Raw genomic sequence first — 22465 nt, 5'->3', positions numbered from 1 at the left:
TCTTCAGACAAGATCACTGGAAATTTATACAGCCCCAGGGGTCTTAATGAACTCCATGAAATGCAAAATTCTTTTTAAAAATTCTCTTTATTTAGAAAATTTACACACACATAATCGGAATTTACCAATTTCTATGGTCTTATCTCCTCACCCAAGTCCTGGCCGATCCCAGACATAAGTAAACTGATCTCTTGACGCCAATATGGACCACTGTGTTTTATCAGCTTCTTAGTACACCAAATAAAATCACAAACACACGTGTAAGAGTCAATATTTATTCTGATTAATATTTTTAAAAATTTTGACAGATTTAATTTATGTAAGGAGAGCTAATTTATTAAACACTTTACAGGTTTTTTTTTCTTTCCAGAGTAACACAGTAAGTAGCAAAATGATACTTGGCACAGTTATAAATAATAAAGAAGATATAAAATAAAAATATCCATAGCTCAGGAATGAATAACGGCATTGTTTTACACCTATTAGTATTTCAAATAAATTCCTGACAACAACCCAAATACGAAGAAGGAAAACTCCAAAAAGTGACTCATGTTCAGAGCTGTTAAGTTCCTATTTGCTAGAAGAAGCTGATTAGCCCAATATGAACCACTCCCCAAAGGGCAGCTTTCACACACGACTTGAGAGCTGAGTTAAGATGGTTCCCACAAAGACCTACAGGGTCACAACGGAGACAGCACACTACTGCAAAGCTGCTTCTGGGCCATTTCTGCGTCGCAGGTTCTACTGGTGCTATGGGACGGGTGAACTCAAGCATTCACACTGCTCGTGTCTCCCACGGGATTACACAGCTAGAGGTTACTTTGCTCCTACTTGACTGAAAAACGTCTCTTTTTTTCTCTGAAAAGAATATTGTACCCCAGAGAAAGGACCTGGTAACAACATTCTCATTCAAACTCTTGAGAAACCCACCACTGTACTCAACTGTTAATACAATAAAAACTGCAACTGAGTCTTTATGTGAAGGGTGGCTCAAAATACAAAAAGAAACTAAAACAAAGTCTAGCCTTTTTTATAAATAACTCTTAAGTTTAAAAATTGTCTAAAGTCTCCCCCAATTAGTAGTCAAAACTCACAGAGACATTTATAAAATTAACCCCGTTCCATGGTGAAATGGCGTGATGCTATTGCCACCTCCAGCCATCTCTTCCCTTTTCAAAAAAAAAAGAAGTACGTACGCCGATCTTCAAATAGCCAAACATTCACATACACTAAGGCGAGTCTGCTTTTTTTTTTTTGGATGTGTAAGGAAACTACTGTTATAAAAGTGGGGAGTTGGGACTACTGAGCCTCAGCTATGTGCCTCTCCACTGTTCTTCTCCCTAAGGCAAGGGTTCGGCTCTGCCACTAGGCTGCACAGAGCCCGCAACTTGTATTTACAGGGAATGCTAATTGGATCAAGCATCGGACATGCAGTGAACTTGCAGAGTATGAAGCCTATAAACAGTGAGAGTGAACGTCACCAGAAGCTCACTAGTTTCCCCCCTTTCTCTGTTGGCTGGGTAAAATGAATGAGCAGCTTTCAACACACTAACACGGACAGACACAAAGAAAACTACCGATAAATTAATTACCTATGTACAGATACACAAATCTTTACACTGGTCTGGGATGGATCTGCCGCCAGCCAGTCTTGACACCCTTCCCCACCCCGCCCCACCCCACCCCAGTCCAGCCCCTCCCCTCTCGAGGGGTTCCCACAGGTTGCTGGAACCACAGCTGGCTGCAGCACTTGCGAGGGACTAAGCCTAGCCTCACTCTGTAAACAGTATTTGTGGATGGAGTGCCTGCTAGCAGTTCACCACGGTATGGAAACGGAAACGCTGCCGCAAACATGGATCAGTGCACCACATTTGACAGGAAGAAAACCTTCCTGAAATGATTTCAGACAGCATCGAGAAAGCTCAAGACATTCAACCAGGGGAAAAACTGACATCTGGGGAAATTAAGTTCTTGCTGACGAGTCCAGAAAAGAGAACAGGCGTGTCTTCAGTTCACATGTGCGATGGACAGAGCTCATGGCCCCCCTTTAGCCACGCTCCATTCTTTTGCCTGCAGTCTGTTTCGTAGCTCAGATTCCTCCACATGTATCCATCCACCCGGCTCTGGTGCGGAGGCTTCTGCGTTCCACGCACTCTGCCTCTCCCGGAAAACACTTCGAGCTGCCTGCGTGGTAGACTAGACTCTACGCTTTTCTGGACAGCGTGTGCTAGCAGACACTGTAAGAGGTGTATGTACCAAGCACTTAGTAGGGCTTTCTTTTTAAAAAAAAAACAAAAAAACTTTGAACAGCACATGACTTACTGGACTCATGCAAGTGCTTTACCACTAGACCCTGGCCCCTCAGAGCATCAGGTGACTACAGAGTATTCCACAGAACGAGAACTTGCTCAGCACTTGCAACAGCTGCAGGCACTCAAATCGTCGGCGTGCTGTGTTTGTGGGCGTTACTTCCCTGTGCCTTTGAAGACATACCACAGTAGACCCCCAATAAAACCACATGATTTTCCTCACGGTACACGGACATTCCCAGACGTACACGATCCTAGTCGGTATCGATGTAAGACGACTCTCTCGGGATTCGATTCAATGTGATACTACTAGTAGACTGCCATCTCTCTTTTTTTCAGTTTACTAGATTTGAACATTTCTGATCAGTATGCTATGTCTGTCAACAGAATACATCATATATATATATATTTATATATATATATATATATATTTTTTTTTTACAAAAAAATGTTATTTAAAAAAAAAAAGTTGAGTATGTTGTGAAACCTCACGTAAGAACCATTAAATGTGCTTCCTGGCCTACAGTCTTCCCGGAAGTGGCAGTGTGCTCTGTCCATGTTTCCTTTTGCTAATAAAAGTGTTGGGGGTTGGGGGTTGGGTAGGGAAGGAACAAAGACCGTAAAATTCACTGTCAGCCCTAGAGATGGCATGCTACTGCTCAAAAGGATGTGGATTCGAGTGTGAGAGAGACATGGCAGACACGATTCTCAGGCACCACTCAGCAATTAGGCTTCATACAATTGAGAGGTTGCTACACGAGCTGGTACCCAGATCCTGATATCTGGTCATATTCTAGGGTATACTGCCTGGTCCAGTCCACGGTAACAGGACGAAAGAGGCCACAGCACCGGAATCCAAAGAAGTCTATAATGTTCCTGACACATCCATGGCTGGACGGCCCCCATCGAAAATTTTTTAAAAAGAAAGAAAGAAAGAAAGTTAATTAGCAGAATGACTTTACATGACTAGTTATACGTGTGTATATTTTAAAACTTCAAATTCAGGTTACATGTTGCAAAGAGCTTGTGGATAGTTCTACAAATTGCATATGGACTTCACACTTTTCACCGCTGCCAACACTGAATTTTCTTTTTCTTTTTTTTTTGTTTTAACATTTATTTATTTCCTTTTTGTTGCTCTTGTTTTTATTCTTGTTATAGTTATTAGTGTTGATATCGTCATTGTTGGATAGGACAGAGAAATGGAGAGAGGAAGGGAAGACAGGGGGAGAGAAAGAGACACCCGCAGACCTGCTTCACTGCCTGTGAAGCGACTCCCCTGCATGTGGGGGACCAGGGGCTCGAACCGGGATCCTTACGCTGGTCTGGTCCTTGCACTTGGCACCACGTGCGCTTAACCAAGCTGCGCTACCGCCCAACTCCCTGAATTTTCTTTTCTTACCTTAGTGGGTTACACAATTATTTTTTTGAAGTTACTTAAATGTGTACTTTTTCATTCCTGTGTCACCTGATTTTATTTTTATAAAAGCTTTTCTTTGGTGGGTCTTTAGAAAGGAGACAAACTTACATCCACACTTGGGAAAGCTGAAGGCTGGCTATACCTAGCGTGAGTGGAGTGGTGAAGCTCAGCTTACTCATTATTCCCACATCAGGAAACAAGGGGAGATGGCTCAGGGTTTGCATGCCTGAGGCTCCTGAGGTCTCGAGTTCAATCCCTGGCACATCCAAAAGCCAGAGCTGAACTGTGCTGTGGTCTCTCTGTCACACTTAAGACAAGAGACAGAGAGGCAGAAAGAGAGGAAGGGATAGAAACCACTGCACCCAAGTTTTCTTCAGTGGGGTGGGGGATAGGCTTGAACCAAAACCACACACATGGCCAAGCAGCGCTGTGCCCAAGCCACCCAAGTAAGCTAGTCCACCGGGCCCTTGGCACGCCAAAAGGAAGTACCTCTCCTTGATGCCTTTGCCGCCGCTGAGTTTGGTCAGTACAGACATTCCTATGAGAAGGGAAGAGGTTAGGTCTACGTGTGTACGTACTTGAATGGGCTTTCGATTGACGTTGTCGTGACTTTGAAGTGCTTGTACCTCCGGGCATTCATCCTTTCATTTGTAGTGATGCCCAGACATGATATCTAGAAAAGAAGGAAGTGAGCCCGTCACTACCTCGGTGAGTGCGACTGTCAAGAGCAGAACCAGGGGAGATAATGCTGGTTCACGGTGCTATAGCCCAAAGGCAATCCCTACCACCACCACGAGCCAGAGCTGAGTGGTGCTCTTTCTCCGATCTCCCCCTCTGTATCTCGCTCATTAAAATTAAATATTTAAAGCATAAAAAAAAAGTTAAACAGAGAAAGAAGTTAAAAACAGGTTGCCTGGTACTGCAGGCATGGAGAAACAGAGACTATGTAACAAAGATAAGCCCCTCACAATCTGTGCCTTTTGAAGAATAGGTTATTTCTTTTTTTTCCTTTCTTCAATCCTTAATAGGAAAAGATTATTGGACAAATACTATTATTGGGTCTGGAAAGACAGCATAACAGTTCTGCCAAAGAGTTTCATTCCTGAGGCTCTGAGGTCTCAGGTTCAATCTCCAGCATTTCCATAAAGCAGAGCTGGTAGTGTTCTAGACTGTGTCTGTCTGTCTGTGTGTGCATGTTTCTCTCTATATGTATACATATATAAATCACTAAAATAAATAGAATTTAAATAAAATACTTTTAGAGTAGAGACCATAACCACAGAAACCACTTATAGTGTGGTTAATCTAAGTTCACGCTTATACCCAGTAAAATTCATCTGAATCAGGAACAGAAAAGGCTCTATTGAGAACAGTGTCAAGTTCACAGCGTGAGAGAGGAGGGCTCAAAGGTCACTAAGAGGAGAGGTTTTTCCAGGAGCAAGCAGCTCTTTGACAGCTCTTCCATGAGCACACCCCAAGCACAAAGCAGTGGCCCTGCACATACCTGGTACATCTGACACATGAGGAGGACCGCCACCCACATGAAGTGGAAAACACTGTTCAGAAACATCCAGAACATCCACGGTGAGCACGTGGCAATCTGAGTGACGTACGTCCAGAATCCATCCTTGCTGTATGTGGTCTCGCAGTGGAGGCCCCAGTCTAAAACCAGAACACAAACACTCTGGCTTTCTGCACCGTCCAAACGCCTCGTGTGGGAGCAACTCAGACAGACACCAGACATAGACACCAGGCCCAAGCGTGTGGGCCGAGGACAAGGAAATGGCTCGGCTGGCAGGACGCAGGACTTGCACGCCTGAGGGTCCTTCCCCTGCAGTTGGTCCCTGGTGCCATGGCCCACAGTGAGGCTCTGGCCTGCCCACCACCCCTCTCTTCTATCTTATATGGACTGAAATCAATCTAGCCTTCTGAAAAATACAAACTTAAAAGGGTGGTTGGTACACCCAGTTGACTGCACATGTTACAATGTGTAAGGACCCGGGTTCAAGGCTCTGGTCTCCAATTGCAGGGGAAAAGCTTTTCGAGTGGTGAAACAGGGCTGGAGGTGTCTCTCTCCTTCTCTACCTCTCCCTTCATCTCAATTTCTGGCTATCTCTATCAAATAAAGATAATAAAAATTTTAAAAGAAAATAAAAATGTACAAACTTAATTGATGACATTCAAGCAAATTCTTTATACTCTTAGTACTATTTCAAATTAATGAAAAGTTACTGAAAGAGAGAAATGGGAAACGCAAGGGTCAGTTTTTAATTAGGATGGACTTAACAAGACCTTGTACGGGCCTTTCATATATACACACTACTTCCAGGAGCGTCTCCTTAATAGAAAAATGAAATTGCTTGTGAGCAGAGGGGCAGGTAACACAATATTGCCATGATGAGCTGGGTTTCTCTCTTTCCTTTTTTCTTTTTAAATTGTTTTTGTTTTTTTTCTTTTTGCCTCCAGGGTTATCTCTGGGGCTGGGTGCCTGCACTACAAAACCACTGCTTCTGAGGCCATTTTTTTTTTCTCCCCATTTTAATGGACAGCACAGAGAGAAATCGAGAAAGGAGGGGGAAGACAAAGAGGAAGAAAGAGACATCTGTAGACCGTAGACCTGCCTCACTGCTCATTAAACAGACCTGCTACAGATGGGGATACAGAACCCAGATTCTTGCAAAGGTCCTTGAGCTTAGTACTATGTGTGTTTAATCAGGTGTGCCACTGCCCAGCCCTGGGTGGGTTCCCTTCTAACACAATTCTACTCTTTATAAATACATACTAGGGGAGTCAGGTGGTAGTGCAGCGGGTTAAGCGCACGTGGCACAAGGACCAGCCTAAGGATCCCATAAGGATCCCGGCTCCAGCCCCCTGCTCCCCACCTGCAGGGGAGTTGCTTCACAGGCCATGAAGCGGGTCTGCAGGTGTCTATCTTTCTCTTCCCCTCTGTCTTCACCATCTCTCTCCATTTCTCTCTGTCCTATCTAGCAACGATGACATCAATAACAACAACAATAAAAAACAAGGGCAACAAAAAAGGGAAAATAAGTATTTTTTTTAAAAAAAAGAAATACAGGATCTTTTGAGAGGGGGGCAGTAGACAAAGTATTGAACTCTCAAGCATAAGGTTCTGCCTGAGTTCAACTCCTGGAAGCCCATGTGCCAGTGTGATGCTTAGAATTATCCCTTCTCTCTCACACACACACATTCCTTTTCGTTAGTAAATAAGTCTTATTTTTTTTTAAAGTAAAGAAATACAGTTATTATCAGGAGTATGTTCTCACTTATGTGGACTGGGTGGGAAATTCTGTTAAATGTCTCCCATTCATCTCTGTGTGAGGAAGTACACTGCTTTTTCATTGGGGCAATCATAAATTATTCTAACAGCAACAAGAGGGATTGGGTATGTTTCCAAAATTTAACTTGTGAAGTTAGGACCTACTACAACTTCGTGCCAAGTTCTACCAAACTCTGAAGCATAGTTCTGGGGCACCCGGTGGGGCGTACACACCATCCTGCTCTTGGACCTGGTTAAAGTCCCCAGTCCCGTCCTGCAGGGGAAAGCTTCACAATTGCTCTGTCCTATCAAATCAATTTTTTTTTTTGCCTCCAGGGTTATCGCTGGGAGTCGGTACCTGCGCTACAAATCCACTGCTCCTGGAAGCCATTTTTTCCCCATTTTTTGTTGCCCTTGTTGTTGTTGTTATTGTTGCCATTGCTGTTGTTGGACAGGATAGAGAGAAATTGAGAGAGGAGGGGGAGACAGAGAGGAGGAGTGAAAGACCGACACCTGCAGACCTGTTTCACCGCTTGTGAAGTGACTTTCCTGCAGGTGAGGAGTCAGGGGACTCAAAGTAGGATCCGTATGCTTTGTTCCATGTGTGCTTAACCTGCTGTGCCACCACCCAGCCCCCTCAAATCAATATTTTTAAAGACATTCTGAAGCACAGAAACTACTACCTTTATTCAGATGCTTTCCAAATTATGCTCTCAAATTCAGTTCAATTTTTTTTTCCTGAGGTCCAGAAAATGCTCAGTAGGCAGAGAGCATGTGTTTATGTGCGAGGCTCTAGGATCATTCCAATTCAAGCACCAGAGACAACAATGAGAACTCCAAGAACAGGGACAAGGACGACAGAGTGGTGTCTTGGGATCTCTCAAATTCTAAACAAGTGAGCCAGAGTTGGAGGGGGAGGGAGGGAGGGCAGGAGAGGTGTGCCTCTGCAGTACTGTACTTGGCGGCCCTGGGTTTGACCTACCTAGAAGAAGGTCCTATCTGCTTTAATATACCAACCATACATGCTCACGTATATATACTGTTATTGCTAAGAGTCAGCATTTCCCAAGTGGCCTGAGAAGAGGAAGCAGCAGAGACGCACGATCTACACTCTACAGCAACTACAGGAACACAGCTGGCACATGGTGTGAAGATGTCACCGTGTTTTGCCCAGAGTATTTTCAAAGCCTGCTATACCAACATGGTTCCAGGATGCTTTTGTTAAAAAGTGATTTATATCTATTGCTTACATGATACGATGAACATATCTGACACTTCTAAGTTATTTTTTTCTTCTGTATACTTCAGTGCTGTGAGGTACCCCAAACTGGCTTTTACTTAAAAGACCGCAGTCGCCATACTGTGCACGTGGTAAGAGTGTGCAAACAATTGTGCCCTACGGAGATGAGGAAATGGAACTGTACTCACAAGAAACACACCCATAAATCATCCAGCAGATCATGAACAGCAGGAAGAACAGGTACCCCATGAAGTACCTGTGGTTGCCAGCACCTCGAGAGAAGAGAAGCAGGAGCCTTCAGCCAAGAAAAGTCAAGCAGAGAAAGCCCTCTAACACGGCATCTCCTCAGTCGCCTGAGCACTTACGGGAAGGGTTGGCTTGGGGTCACTGGCAAAACTTACCTACACAGTTACCAACCCAAGGGCAGTGGTGGTCAAACTTTGCTATACAGCGGTTGCACACCCCACAATGTTTGGACCTCACAGGTTTCCGTATCTGTTGATAGGCATATGACAAGATTATCAAAGGCACTATACCAGACTTCTCTTTTCTCAAAATGCAATTCCAATAAAATAAAACTTTTTTTTCCCCTAAACTTATGGCAAAGACCCTAAAGGAGCGAAAGCAAACAAATATCGGAATGGCTTAGTTCAAGGAAACTGCAACAAGGGTGAAAAAGGAAAGATTATTGTACAGTGAAGGCTTTTTAGTATGAGGCAGAATCATCAGAACTTACCTACACAGTTACCAACCCAAGGGCAGTGGTGGTCAAACAAGCATAACGAAGAGCAATTTGCTATTGCAATGGATGGTGCCCTATTAATTCACATCCCCTGGTTTTCTAAACAATAAAAACATACTGGGGGTCAGGCAGTAGCGCAGTGGGTTAAGCGCACATGGTGCAATGCACAAGGACTGACACAAGGATCCCGGTTCGAGCCCCAGGCTCCCCACCTGCAGGGGAGTCTCTTCACAAGCAGTGAAGTAGGTCTGCCACTGTCTATCTTTCTCTCCATCTTCCCCTCCTCTCTCCATTTCTCTCTGTCCTATCCAACAATGATGACATCAATAACTACAACAATAATAACCACAACGATAAAAAAAAACCAGGGTGACAAAAGGGGGGGGCCTCCAGGAGCAGTAGATTCTTGGTGCAGACACCGAGGCTCAGCAATAATCCTGGAAGCAAAAAACAACCAAACCAAACAAAAAATATATATATACCAGGGGCCAGGTGGTGGCGCACCTGGTTGAGCACACATATTGCAGTGTGCAAGGACCCAGGTTCAAGCCCCTGGTCCTCACCTGCAGGGAGAAAACTTTACAGGTGGTTGGGCTGCAGGTGTCTCTGTCTCTTTCCCTCTCTAACTCTCCCTCCCCTCTCAATATCTCTCTGTCTGAATCTATTAAGTTAAAAAAAACAAAGATTAAAAAAAAGAAATCTAAAAAAAAAATGCACATACATCACTCCCTGGTGAGGAGACAGCATAATGGTTATGCAAAGAGACTCTCACTCCAAGGCTCCAAAGTCCTATGTTCAACCTCCTGCACCACCACAACTAGAACTGGGCAGTGCTCAACAGTCCCAATACTTGTAAATAAAAATGATGAAGGGTCGCATTGTTCCTTTATAGTAATAGGAAGATCAGGTTAGACACGATAAAAACTTTTAAAATAAAAAAATCAACGTTCACAGGACTTTCATGCATGAGGGCCTAGGTTTAATCCCCAACACTGCCATTAAGTTGCTGAATGGGTTCTCTGGACTCTCCTGCATATAAATAAGTAATCTTTTAAAAAATTAAATTTGGGAGTTGGGCAGTAGCGCAGTGGGTTAAGCGCACATGGCACAAAGCGCAAGGACCAGGGTAAGGATCCTGGTTCCAGCTCCCCACCTGCAGGGAGAAAGCTTCACAAGTGGTGAAGCAGGGCTGCAGGTGTCTCCCTCTCTACCTCCCCCTTCCCTCTCGATATCTGGTTGTCTCACTCAAATGAATAAAGATAATAAATTTTTAATTAAATTCTAATCCACTAGTAAAATACATCTTCCCAAACTTACAACAAACAAAAAACCCAGTAAGTATACCTGTCTGATTCCCTCTAAGAACCTCTTTAGATCACAGACTAAGGCATAGTATTTCCCCTAAGCAAATCGAAGAAAAGCACATTCTTAGGACACTTGGGTAGCTCTGATTCTGTGTAAAAGTATAAAATACTCAACTCATGACAGGTAATGAAGAGTTCCTATCTGTTATGTTTGGTATTTTTTGTTTCTTTTCTTCCATGAGGGTTATTCCCGGGGCTCACATCTGTCCAGTAAGCCCTCCCCCACACCCACCCCCCCCCAAAAAAAACTTAAAGCTGGAATGCCTCAGTGCTAAAAGAATCATGTGCTGTTTTCCTCTGACTCAAGTCTAATGAACACAATAACTGATGAGTGATCTGCAAAGGGCTAACAGGTCCCACACTGGATCTATGCCACTTGTATATTTGTTAAGACAATAAGAGAGTGAATGAATCATGAATCATTAGCTTCAGTGTGAGAAGCAAGCATGCTGGGGAGAAGACATGATTCCTCTTTCCTCCTGTACTCCTGCTGAGGGTCAGGCACTGGGAGGGAGGCTATGCCTGTAAGAGGAACGGCTCCCGGTCCTCAATACCCGTATGCTAGGCCACTAGCAGAGAGGGAAGTATAAAGAAGAAAATATATATATATATATATATATACTACCAAACAGGTACTGCAGAAGATACTGAGGTCCAGACTTCCCGTCTCTGCAAGTTCAACTATTGTCTGTAAATAAAAGAGAGATCCCTTTTATTATTCCAGGCTGAACAATAAAACCAGTTTGAATCATTATGCTCATCTTTAATTAGCCAATGTTTGCAACTAAAAACCAAATCCTTTCTTCGCTGCATTGTTGCAGTTTCTTTATAGTATGAACAAGGGAAATTTATTTGTTGGATATGAGGAAAGGCAGCCCTAACCTTAATGATGGGAATATCTCTGAAAATAAAGCTCAAGTACCTACTCTAATGACTGATCTGCATAGCCCAAGTTCAAGAGAAAATGAAATTTCCAAAACTAGATTTTTTTTTTTTTTTTGCCTCCAGGGTTATCACTGGGGCTTGGTGCTTGCACTACAAATCCACTGCTCCTGAAGGCCATTTTCCCCATTTTGTTGCCCTTATTGTTGTTGCTATTATTATTATTGTCATTGCTGTTGTTGTTGGATAGGAACGAGAGAAATGGAGAGAGGAGGGGAAAACAGAAAGGGGGAGAGAAAGATAAACACCTGCTTCACCACTTGTGAAGCAACCCCCCTGCAGGTGGAGAGCCAGGGGCTCAAACCAGGATCCTTAGGCCGGTCCTTGTGCTTGGTGCCACGTGCACTTAACCCACTGCACTACCGTCCGGCCCCCAGAACTAGACTTTAATCCAGAAAAAGCTAGCAAATCAATCAGAAGTAATGCCCAGTGAACAGTATACCATAAAGGTTGCAATCTTTATGCATTTAATTTTTTTCATTATCTTTGTTTATTGGAGAGAGACAGCCAGAAATTGAGAATGTAGGAGGAGATAGAGAGGGAGAGAGCCAGAGAGACACCTGCAACCCTGCTTCACCACTTGTGAAGCTTCCTCCCTGCAGGTGGGGACTGGGGGACTTGAACCCGGGTCCTTGTGCACTGTTAACATGTGCACTAAGCCAGGTACACCACCGCTCGGATCCTAATCTCTATGTATTTTGGAAGAACCTTAGATCACAAGGACTACCAGTGTCTGAAGACGCCTTCTTCCTTTACATACTAATATCTGCTATAAGAACAGGAGTAGACAGAGCTGAGGGAGCAGATAGGTAGCATGTTATCTGGCGGTTAATACATTACAACAAGTGAGATCATACATTCCTACCTTTTTCTTTTGTTCTTCTGTGGCTTTAATAATTCCTGGGTCTGATTTCCAAGATTTCCCAAAATTATAAAAAAGTGCAACACTATTAGCAAGGAATGGAAGGTGAATAAATAAGAAGTTGAGATGTGCCTCCAGTTAAGGAATCCAGGGAAGCAGTCAGGAACAAGTTCACACCATTTTACTGCAGGCAGGCAGGCACGCACGCACGCACACTGGTTAATTCATAACTCCAAACTAAGTCATTTAATCCCCATTATGCTCCTAACTAGATATGAAATGTAAAGACGTGGCATCTTTATAAAGCTTTTTCAGAGATCTTATTTAACTTGTGAGGAAAGAGTCAGAGCACTGCTCTGTCATGTGGGGCTAGGTGCCCCTGCCCAGAGGGGACATGCTCTACCAAAATCCAGTGCATTTACTTTTAAAATGGTTACTTCTTGTGACAAAAATGAAGAGATTTCTCACAAAGTTCCTAACACATTAAAATTGCTCTGTATCTACCAAGTGCTTCTGAGACTGTACGCACATATTTTTTAAAAATTCCTTTTATCTTCTTCTTTGCCTTTTCTGGAACGTACTCAAAGAGGAGCTTAATTTTAGAAAAGAGATTTATAAACTTTCTTTTTTTTAATATTTATTTTATTTATTTATTCCCTTTTGTTGCCCTTGTTGTTTTATTGTTGTAGTTATTATTGTTGTTGTCGTTGTTGCATAGGACAGAGAGAAATGGAGAGAGATAGGGAAGACAGAGAGGAGGAGAGAAAGATAGACACCTGCAGACCTGCTTCACCGCCTGTGAAGCGACTCCCCTGCAGATGGGGAGCCGGGGTTCGAACCGGGATCCTTATGCCGGTCCTTATGCTTTGCGCCACCTGCACTTAACCCGCTGCGCTACAGCCCGACTCCCGATTTATAAACTTTCTAGTCCACATTCTTCCCCCTAATGAAAACAGATGCACTAGACATTTATAAATAAAAGTGAAGCATTAAAGACTATTTCAGATAACACTAAGGCAAAAGCAATATTGCATCAGTAGTATACTTTGGAGACACAAAAGTCTCTAAAACACTCAAATCTCATTTTCAACATTTTACACAGGTGTGGGGATGTATCGTACCAGAATTTTAAAGACTTTCAGACATAATTGTGCACCTATAGTCTCCCTTTCTTATAGAGCTCAAACACAAAAGATAAACTTATGTGTCGGCTGCACACCGCAGCGATCCCAGACATGTGTGCTCACCGTGTTCCGTGTTCCTGTCAGTTTCTGTGAGTGTGTGACCACTGTGTTCCTCTAGTGGATGTATATCTCTCACCCCTTCACGAATTCATGTGTTTTCCCCCTTAAGAACCCCTAAACATATACAGGCTATTTTTAAAAATGGATAGACTATTATGTCACTGTTAACGGTCATCAGTATAAAACCAGATCTCCTATCTCCTCTTCAAGCTGAATCTCAAGCTAATAACAACCCCCCCACACACACACATACTTTTTTTTAATGGACACAGGGAGAAGGAAAGACACACAAAGAGAGTGGGGGCCAGGTGGTGGCAGCCCTAGCAGAGAGTACATATTGCACAGTGCAAGGACCCAGGATCAAGGACCCACCTGCATGTGGAAGCTTTATAAGTGGTGAAACAGGATGTCTCTCTTTCTCTCTCCCTATCTCTCCCTTCCTTCTCAGCTTCTCTCTATCTCTATTCAAGAGAGAGATCTGGGGGGGAGGAGAGAAAGAGTGAAAAGACCCACAGCACAGAAGCTCCCTCCAATGCAGTAGGGGTCAGGCTCGAACCTGGGTCACCTACATGGCATATCAGTGCACTATCCATGTGAGCTGTTTCACAAGTCCAACAAAGCCTCTTTGTTCCTGTGAATTCTTTGACAACAGGATCAAGTCATAATAATAAGATAATTTACAACTTGCAGGGACGCATGGGCCAATGACTTGAATGGACTAAAGGAAACATGATAGATAGCCAAGGCTGACACTGCAATTGAGTGAGGAGAACAGTATCCAGAAGCAGACTTCTCCAGCAAGTAAAAACCAGGACAGGACAGCTGTCTTCAAACCATTCCTCTGAGAACCAATGCATAGCCAATACGTTGCATTAACAGCTTAAAACAAGAGAACGTCCTTAGTGAACTCAAAGAAACACGCTTGTGTGTGCACATAAACTCTCTTCTTTCTTTCTTTCTTTCTTTCTTCCTTTCTTTTCTTTCTTTCTTTCTTTCTTTCTTTCTTTCTTTCTTTCTTTCTCTCTTTCTCTCTTTCTCTCTCTCTCTTTCTCTCTCTCTCCAAGAATACCTCCAGCAACCTTGTTGGTATTTAGAGCTGGCAGTGGGGCGTCTGAAGAGAGGTAGCAAAAGCCGAGACATTATTAGGAGGATCTTAGTAGAGATACATAGAAAATGTAAGACCTCCCAAGGATGAACTTGTCGAAACTGTCTTATGTGTAGGCTACACGGAAAACATGCTGAAAAGGAAGTAAACAGTGATAGTTGACGTTTTTCACTCTCTTCGCTTTCACAAGTGCCATCGATCCTGGTTCCTCATAATCAGGCATGGGGTCAAGCGCATGTGGCACAAAGCGCAAGGACCGGCGGAAGGATCCCGGCTCCCCACCTGCAGGAGAGTTGCTTCTCAGGCGGTGAGGCAAGTCTGAGGTGTCTTTCTCTCCCCGTCTTCCCCTCCTCTCTCCATTTCTTTCTGTCCTATCCAACAATGACAACATCAATAACAACAACAATAACTACAACAATAAAACAACAAGGGCAGCAAAAGGGAATAAATATTTTTGTAAAAAAAGAAGCTTCATTTAGGAGCTGAGCATTGCTGTACTAGTAGAGTGCACAAGTACAAAGACCCAGGTTCAAGCCCCAGGCCCCCATCTACGGGGGTGGGGGAAGCTTCACAAGTAGTGAAACAGTACTGCAGGTTTCTCTCTCCTTCTCTCTCTGTCTCTCCCAATTTCTGTCAAAAATAAAATTAAAAAAAAGAAAAAAGGAAAAAATGCTGGTGGGAATGATGGATTCATAATGTAGGCACCAAGCACCAGTGATAACCCTGGTGGGAAGCAAAAAAACTAAAAGTAATTTAAGGCATAAAACATTTTATAAACTATCATTAATGTTTTAAAAGTGTTAACACAATAAAGGACTGACTACATTGGTTGCAACAGTGAATTTTAGAATTGTTCAATTACTTAAAAGAAGCACAATCAATGAAAAGAACTTACAAATATGTAAAAAAAAAAAAGATAGAAAGTAAAATTATTCATGAGTCTAACAAGAGATTACCACTACTAAAAAAAAATCACACGTGTATATATATTTGTAGTTCTTTTTTCTTTTTTTTTTTTTTATAAAGGCAGAGTGAGTGAGTGGGTGATTGAGTGAAAGAAACCACACACAGGGAGTCGGGCGGTGGCGCAGTGGGTTAAGCGCACGTGGCGCAAAGCGCAGGGACCAGCGTTAAGGATCCCGGTTCGAGCCCCCGGCTCCCCACCTGCAGGAGTCGCTTCACGGGCGGTGAAGCAGGTCTGCAGGTGTCTATCTTTCTCTCCCCCTCTCTCTCTGTCTTCCCCTCCTCTCTCCATTTCTCTCTGTCCTATCCAACAACAAAAGCAACATCAACCATGGCAATAATAACCGCAACGAGGCTACAACAACTAGGGCAACAAAAAGGGGGAAAAATGGCCTCCAGGAGCGGTGGATTCATGGTGCAGGCACCGAGCCCAGCAATAACCCTGGAGGGGAAAAAAAAAAAAAAAAGAAACCACACACAGCACCACAGCTTTCTCCAGTATAGTGGAGGCTGGGCTCAAACCTGGACCTCACACATAGCAAAGCAATGCACTATCCGAGTGAGCTATTTTGCTGGACCCATAGTTTGTTTTGTTTTTAATAAAAATAACTGTGGCCCAGGAGGCTGGTGTAACAAGTCTGAGCCGGGGCATCACATGTGCCAGAGCGATGCTCTGCTTCTCTCTCAAGTGGAGAAAATCAGGTTATAATAAATTAACAAATAATGAAAAGTTTTTGCCAGAGAGTTACATTTTCTAAATTATGACATGGAATTGTATTATATATTATAATGAATTACTACATAACTTATACATATATATGAGTAATATATATAGATAGATAGATAGATAGATAGATATAATATGGACATGAAATGCCCTTTTTCTTTTCTTTATCTGGAAAGAGGATAACCAACTCATTCAGATTTCTGAAGCTGAAGAGCTGAGAATCTGAAGGGAACGCCAGGACAGTCAAGTAGGCAGAGCTTTCCTAGCTGATCTGCCAATTTATAGACAGGCATGTAACTCACCTTGAAGGTTCACTTCACGCTAGCTTCAAGTCAAAATGACAGGATGCGGATACTCTATTTCATTTTAATGTGGGGGAGTTTGATCCCTGACAGCCCTAGTGATAACCCTGGTGGGGTGTCAGGGATCAAACATGGAGCCTCATACAGGCTAGGCTTGCACTTTGCCACAGAACTACAATCCTGACACCTGCCCAAGAAAACTCCAGTTTGTAGCTATCTGTAAAGAACAGACTGGCACAGTACCTTAAATTCTTGACAAGATGAACATTCCTGATTTTTAAAAGTTGTTTAAATGGCATGTCTCACTGTTTACTCGTGACTTTTAAAATTTACCCAAGTTCTTATTCTGATGAACTCTAAGTATGCGCTTTTGGCAACTTTATATGAATGTCTGTGTATACATGATACTCACTGAATGTGTACGGAAAAATAGTTTTAAACTATTGATTTTTAAACCCTTATACTTCTCAATATTATTAAAAGGACCATTCATAACAGATGAAAACATGCATCAGTCTAAAAGTATCAAGATTTAAATCTGACATCTTTTTTTTTCCCCTTGGATGAAAATTTACTGTCCAATTTAGGGAACAAAGTTAGAAAATATGCCTAGAATATGAAAGTCCCTTTTGAGGCCGGAGCTTTTTATAACTTTAAGATTCTGGGGTAACAAAAACAAGCAGATTAACTTTACTCATAACAGTGAGCAAATCCTGAGAGACTAGGATTTGTTTCAAAATATAATCGGAGGCCAGGGAAAGTTAGTTAAAACTGCCACATGAAAAGGTTTTAACAAATATTTGTACTAGGAAAATATTATGTTTTCTGAAATCAAATACATACAGCTTTAAAGATATTCCATTTCAAAGCTATGTTTTCAAATAAAATGCAACTTAACAAAACGACTTCAACAACATGCAAGTCTGTGATGGTGAACCAAGTATTAAGTGAGGTGAACCACAACAATTACAAGCCACTATACACCACAGAAACCATGTTCTTTCTGTAAGGCTCAGAGAATTAACAAACTTTTAAGAAGTGTAACATAATAAAGCAGACATCTTCCAAAATTTTGACATTGGTCTCACTTCTGACTGCATACACACACACACACACAAACACGCACACACACTCATGCACATACACACAAACACACACCTTTCAAATTATATTACTTTTTTTAAGTATTACTTTTTAAAAGTATTTGGTATGAAACAATTTGCTAAAGATGCAGTGCTGCCATGACAACCATCATCAGTTGTGATGTTAAGAAAATATTCAGATTCAGTGCAGGATAAAATATATTCAGAGAACATAACTGATAGTAAATGGAGCTCACAGTCAGCAGACAGGCTGAGAAAGCAGTGTAATACTGCATGTGTTCTATCCCAGCTTTACCAGAGGCAAGCTGTGTGATATTAGACAAGTCTGTTGATAGTTTAACTCCTGTCTAAATTTTCTCATGCACAAAATACAGGCAACAATCACTTGGCCGAGGTGTCATGAACGAGTATAAATCATTTGAGAAATACCCTTTCTAAACTGAATAATGGCAGTTCATTTTGACTGGTGTTAGTACATGGAGCTGTAAAAGGAATTCAAAATGAAATTCTAGAAAACTGTTTTCACAGCATATCACCCGTTCATTCTCTGTCATCAGAATTCTGCTGTACTGCAGCAAGTGGTGAACACCTAAGTCCTAGTGTCAAGTCATCAGGAACCATTTGTTTAGATAACTGACAAAAGTCGTTGCAGGTACAGTCTTTACAGCCAAAGGATATCATTCCAAAACCAGAAGAACCATGTCACATACATCCAGAACTTGGTTGCCAAATATATTCCAAGGGGCAACGCACTATGCATTGAATGATCAAAAAAGGATCTGTAAAACACAAGTTTTGGAAGATTTGAATGCTCGGATTCACTGTGAAAATATCTACTTAGATGGAAATGAGATGCATTCTACATAGTAGACCCAAGTTAGCCCAAATCCAGAAGCCCAGGGTGCTTACGTACCAGACTGCTTTTCTATCAGTCGACACTAGACGAGTTCATGGCTGAAGGCCTCAGCAAGAGTCTGAAGCTGCTTTTTAACTCACCAAGAAAGAAAACCACATTCTATACATGTACTTCAGAATTTCAAATGCATTCTCATTCTCTTCAGTCAACAATTCATTTTAGTATGCACAGTATTGTTCAGCAGACTATTCAACAGATACATGTTATCATTGTGGCAAATGAGACTTCAACAATTGTTTCATTATCTCTCAATGCCTACTATCTAGCCAAGTTTTTGTCACATCTTTTCAAATTGAGCTGAATAGTTATTTTGGTAGAACTGAAAAGTCAGTATTTATAGGAGCAGAATTCAGGAAAAATAAATGTCACTAAAATGCATTAAGACATAAGCAGGGTCAGCCATTCTTTGAAGGCTAAGTAGGAGATCTTGACAATTCCCTACTTTTAAAAAAGACTAAAAACAAAACAAAACAAAAAACCATTAAAATGAGATTACTTAGAATTAAGTCCCTTCCTAAGAGTTAATACACTGGTTAACTTTCTCTCCCGCTCATATATATTTTTTAATTATTTATTTTGGATAGAAAGAGGTATTGAGGGGTTTGGGGGAGATAAAGAAAAGAGAGACATTTGTAGCACTGCTTCACCACTCGCAAAGCTCTCCCTCTGCAGGTGGGGACCAGAGACTTGAGCCCAGGACCTCATACACTGTACTGTGTGTGCATACCCAGGTGCCCAACCCCTTCACCCACACTCATTGCTGCTGTTATTTCTCAAACCCAAGTGAATGCAGATACTAAATTCAGGCAAGTTAGGTAGGAAGATGCAGGTCAGCCACAGCTGCCTAGATTTCATGGATGGGTCAAGCCTAGATTTCATGGATGGGTTAGAGCAGTGAGAGCTAAAGACTCTGGAAGAGAAAAAAGCCACAATCATTAAAGATAAAAATACCAATGTACTAATCCCACCTTATGCTCACCTCAATATGAAAATAAAACTCCTTTCTCTTTTCAATACTTTATTGATTCACTTTCTGGATAGAGACAGAAACTGAGAGGGAAGGGGGGAGGATAGGGAGAGTGAAAGAAAATCTGTAGTACTGCTTCACTGTCTGCGAACATGGGTCCTGTGCACTGTGACATGCTCAGTCTACCAGGTGTGCCAGCACCTAGTCCCTGAAACCTCTTTCTTGTGAATTGCCTGTGACTCAAGAGAGCATAATTCCTATGGAATGTAAGCCCGAACATCAGTAACTACCTGGAAGTAAACAACACTCTAACAGAGGTCAATACACTCAAGGACACTTCTACTGAAATAACTTGAGGCTATTCTAGCACCAAGATCAATATTAAACTTTGTCACTGATGACATCATGAGAATCACTTTAATGATGTTAAAAAAAAATTAAGACTTCACATCTAAGTCTCCCAAAATTCTTTTTTTTAAAAAAAATTTTATTATCTTTATTTATTGGACAGAGACAGCCAAAAATTTAGACAGCAGGGGAAACGGGGAGAGAGACAGAGAGACCCCTGCAGCCCTGCTTCACCACCTGCAAAGCTTTCCTCCTGCAAGTGGGGATCGGGGGCTTGAACCCAGATCCTTGTGCATTTTAACATGTGTGCTCAAACAGGTGTGCCACCACCTGGCCCCTCCCAAAATTCTTTGACCCTAAATTAAAATCAAACAAGTCACATACAGGAAGTGTTTTAAATATACTAACAGTGCTTTAAATGACAGAGTCCAAATACACCCTCCCCTCTCATGCCTGAGGGTCCAACGTCCCAAGTTCAATCCCCTGCACCACTATAAGCCAGAGCTGACCACTATAAGCCAGAGCTGAGCAGTGAATGCTCTGGTTAAAAGAAAAAAAAAGGTAAGAAAAATAAATTATATATATATATCCTTCCATATACAGTTAAAATCAGCACATTTATGAGGCTGGGAGACAGCTGCAGATAAAGTGGATACTGTACCATGCATCAGGGCCTAGATTTGATCCCCAGCCCATCTGGGAGCATCAAAGAGCATCAAGCACACTCCATGAATGGAGAAACAGTGCTTTGGTGGCTCTCATCTCACCCTTGCTATCACATTATAAATAAGAGCTGGTCTAGGGAGACAGCTCGGTAGTGTCATGCATTGCAGTGCAGACTCCATTCCTTGGCACTGCATCGCATCACACACACACACACACACACACACACACACACACACACACACACACCACTTACTTGGAAAGAAACTGTACTGTAGCCCAAACACCACCATACATTAGCCCTTTAATGAGCCAAGAATCAATATTTAGATCTGCTATAAATCCGACCAGCCAAATAACTAGGAAAGGAGTTCCTAGCATCACTTTCTGCCGAAATTCCTGTACAGAGAGAGAGAAAAAAAAAATTATTAAGTTCCAAAATAAGCTAATTGTGAATCACTGTTACCTCTGGGGAAACTTACTTTTTGTTTGAATGAAGGGTGAACTTCATTCAAACAAGTCTACTGGGTACAAGTCCTACCGAGGCACTGGCCTCTGTCTTCTGGTGGCAGGCTATTTCAAGACATTAAACATTTTGTTTTGGCCTCCAGGCTTATGGCTGGGGCTTGGTGCCTGCATTATGAATCCACTGCTCCTGGAGGCCATCTTTTCCCAATTTTGTTACCCTTGTTACTCCTCTGTATCTTTTATTGGATAGGACAGAGAAATTGAAACTCCACCCCTATCAAATCTCCAGTGTCATTTTTCAAAGAAATACTGCAAACATTTGTAAAACCTGTATGAAGCTACATAAGGCCATGAATAGCAAGAACATTCGCAAGGGGGCAGAAATTGGAAATACCTTGCCCCCCAGACTTCAGACTATAAAGTTAATGATAAAGACAATGGTGTTGGAAGACAGACACCCAAACCAGTGGAAGAGGCCTGAAAGCCTTGAAATGAATTCACACAAACTGAAGAAGGTCTGTGCAACAAAAGTTGCTGGGAAACTTGTACAAAACACGCACAAAAAAATTCAAGACTGGGTCACTATTTGCACCACACACACGTGAACTCAGAATGGAGTAGAGGCTTGTGTACAGGACCTGAAAATCTTAAAGAGTACATTTCTAGACATGTGCCACAAATTTGTCTTTTGGACATAGCTCCAGCGGTAAAGGAAAAAAAGAAAGAAGGGTAGGGTAGGGTAGGGTAGGGTAGGGTAGGGTAGGGTAGGGTAGGGTAGGGTAGGGTAGGGTAGGGGAAGGGAAGGCAAGGGAAGGGAAGGGAAGAAGAGTCCCAAGTCTCTCTGCTGCCTTCTCCGATGGCACCTCACCACCACCTGACCAAGGCAGAAGTCTAGACTTATAAGGGGCTGAGGCACAGCAGGGCCAGTTTTTCTCCTGTAATGTTTGGTTACAGTAGAGGAGCTATCTTTCTTTTTAAAGTTCCTATCTTGCTAAACTGCCTCTTTTGTGGCCGTTTGGCTAAAGAGCAGACTTTTATTGGGGATTTCTTGATTTATCTATTTTGCTAACGTCCATTCTTGATTGAGTTGTTGGTTTTGTCAGCGCGGCTTCTGGGACGTACAAGGTGGGGGGAACAGAACTCATCACCACGTCATTCTTCCAGGACCGAGTTCCTGAGCTGCTCTGCTCTTCTCACCTCCCAGTCTTCTCTCATCTGTCTGTATGGAACGACTAGGGGTGAAGCAGTGCAGCAGGAGGAGTGGGGAAAGCCTATGTGCTCCATTGTCCCAGGCTTACTTTTACATAGTAAACATTCCTAGAGAGGAAACACGGGAGATTTCCACTGTTAAACAAAATGGATTGTGGAGCTTTGTAATTTGAGAAAACCTAACTAACTCTTGGGGTGGGGTTCTTCCTACTTCCTAATAAGCAAATGGCAACTGAATCTGCCTGTCGAAAAAACATCTTCTGACTTTTTAAAAACTCAAGATCCTTTTAAAAG

The 22465-nt window shown here is 42.4% G+C and overlaps 1 protein-coding gene across 2 annotated transcripts in view; it reads right to left on the bottom strand.

Moving 5' to 3' along the window:
• Nucleotides 1-261: 261 nt before the first annotated feature.
• Nucleotides 262-22465, bottom strand: part of ZDHHC17 (zinc finger DHHC-type palmitoyltransferase 17) — a 64138-nt gene continuing 41934 nt past the window's right edge. For both annotated transcript variants that reach the window (XM_060191349.1, XM_060191350.1), the window contains 9 exons: nt 20751-20893; nt 18279-18379; nt 12160-12284; nt 10978-11040; nt 8648-8741; nt 8435-8518; nt 5234-5391; nt 4308-4402; nt 262-3200 (listed from right to left, as the gene is read on the bottom strand). In XM_060191349.1, coding sequence (XP_060047332.1) covers nt 3062-3200; nt 4308-4402; nt 5234-5391; nt 8435-8518; nt 8648-8741; nt 10978-11040; nt 12160-12284; nt 18279-18379; nt 20751-20893 — 1002 coding nt within the window. In that variant the 3' untranslated portion in view covers nt 262-3061. The remainder of the gene's footprint in view (nt 3201-4307; nt 4403-5233; nt 5392-8434; nt 8519-8647; nt 8742-10977; nt 11041-12159; nt 12285-18278; nt 18380-20750; nt 20894-22465) is intronic.

This window comes from Erinaceus europaeus, chromosome 5 (genome assembly GCF_950295315.1).
Source record: "Erinaceus europaeus chromosome 5, mEriEur2.1, whole genome shotgun sequence".
In the NCBI taxonomy this organism is placed as follows: domain Eukaryota; kingdom Metazoa; phylum Chordata; class Mammalia; order Eulipotyphla; family Erinaceidae; genus Erinaceus; species Erinaceus europaeus.
This window is presented reverse-complemented; position numbering and strand designations above follow the sequence as displayed.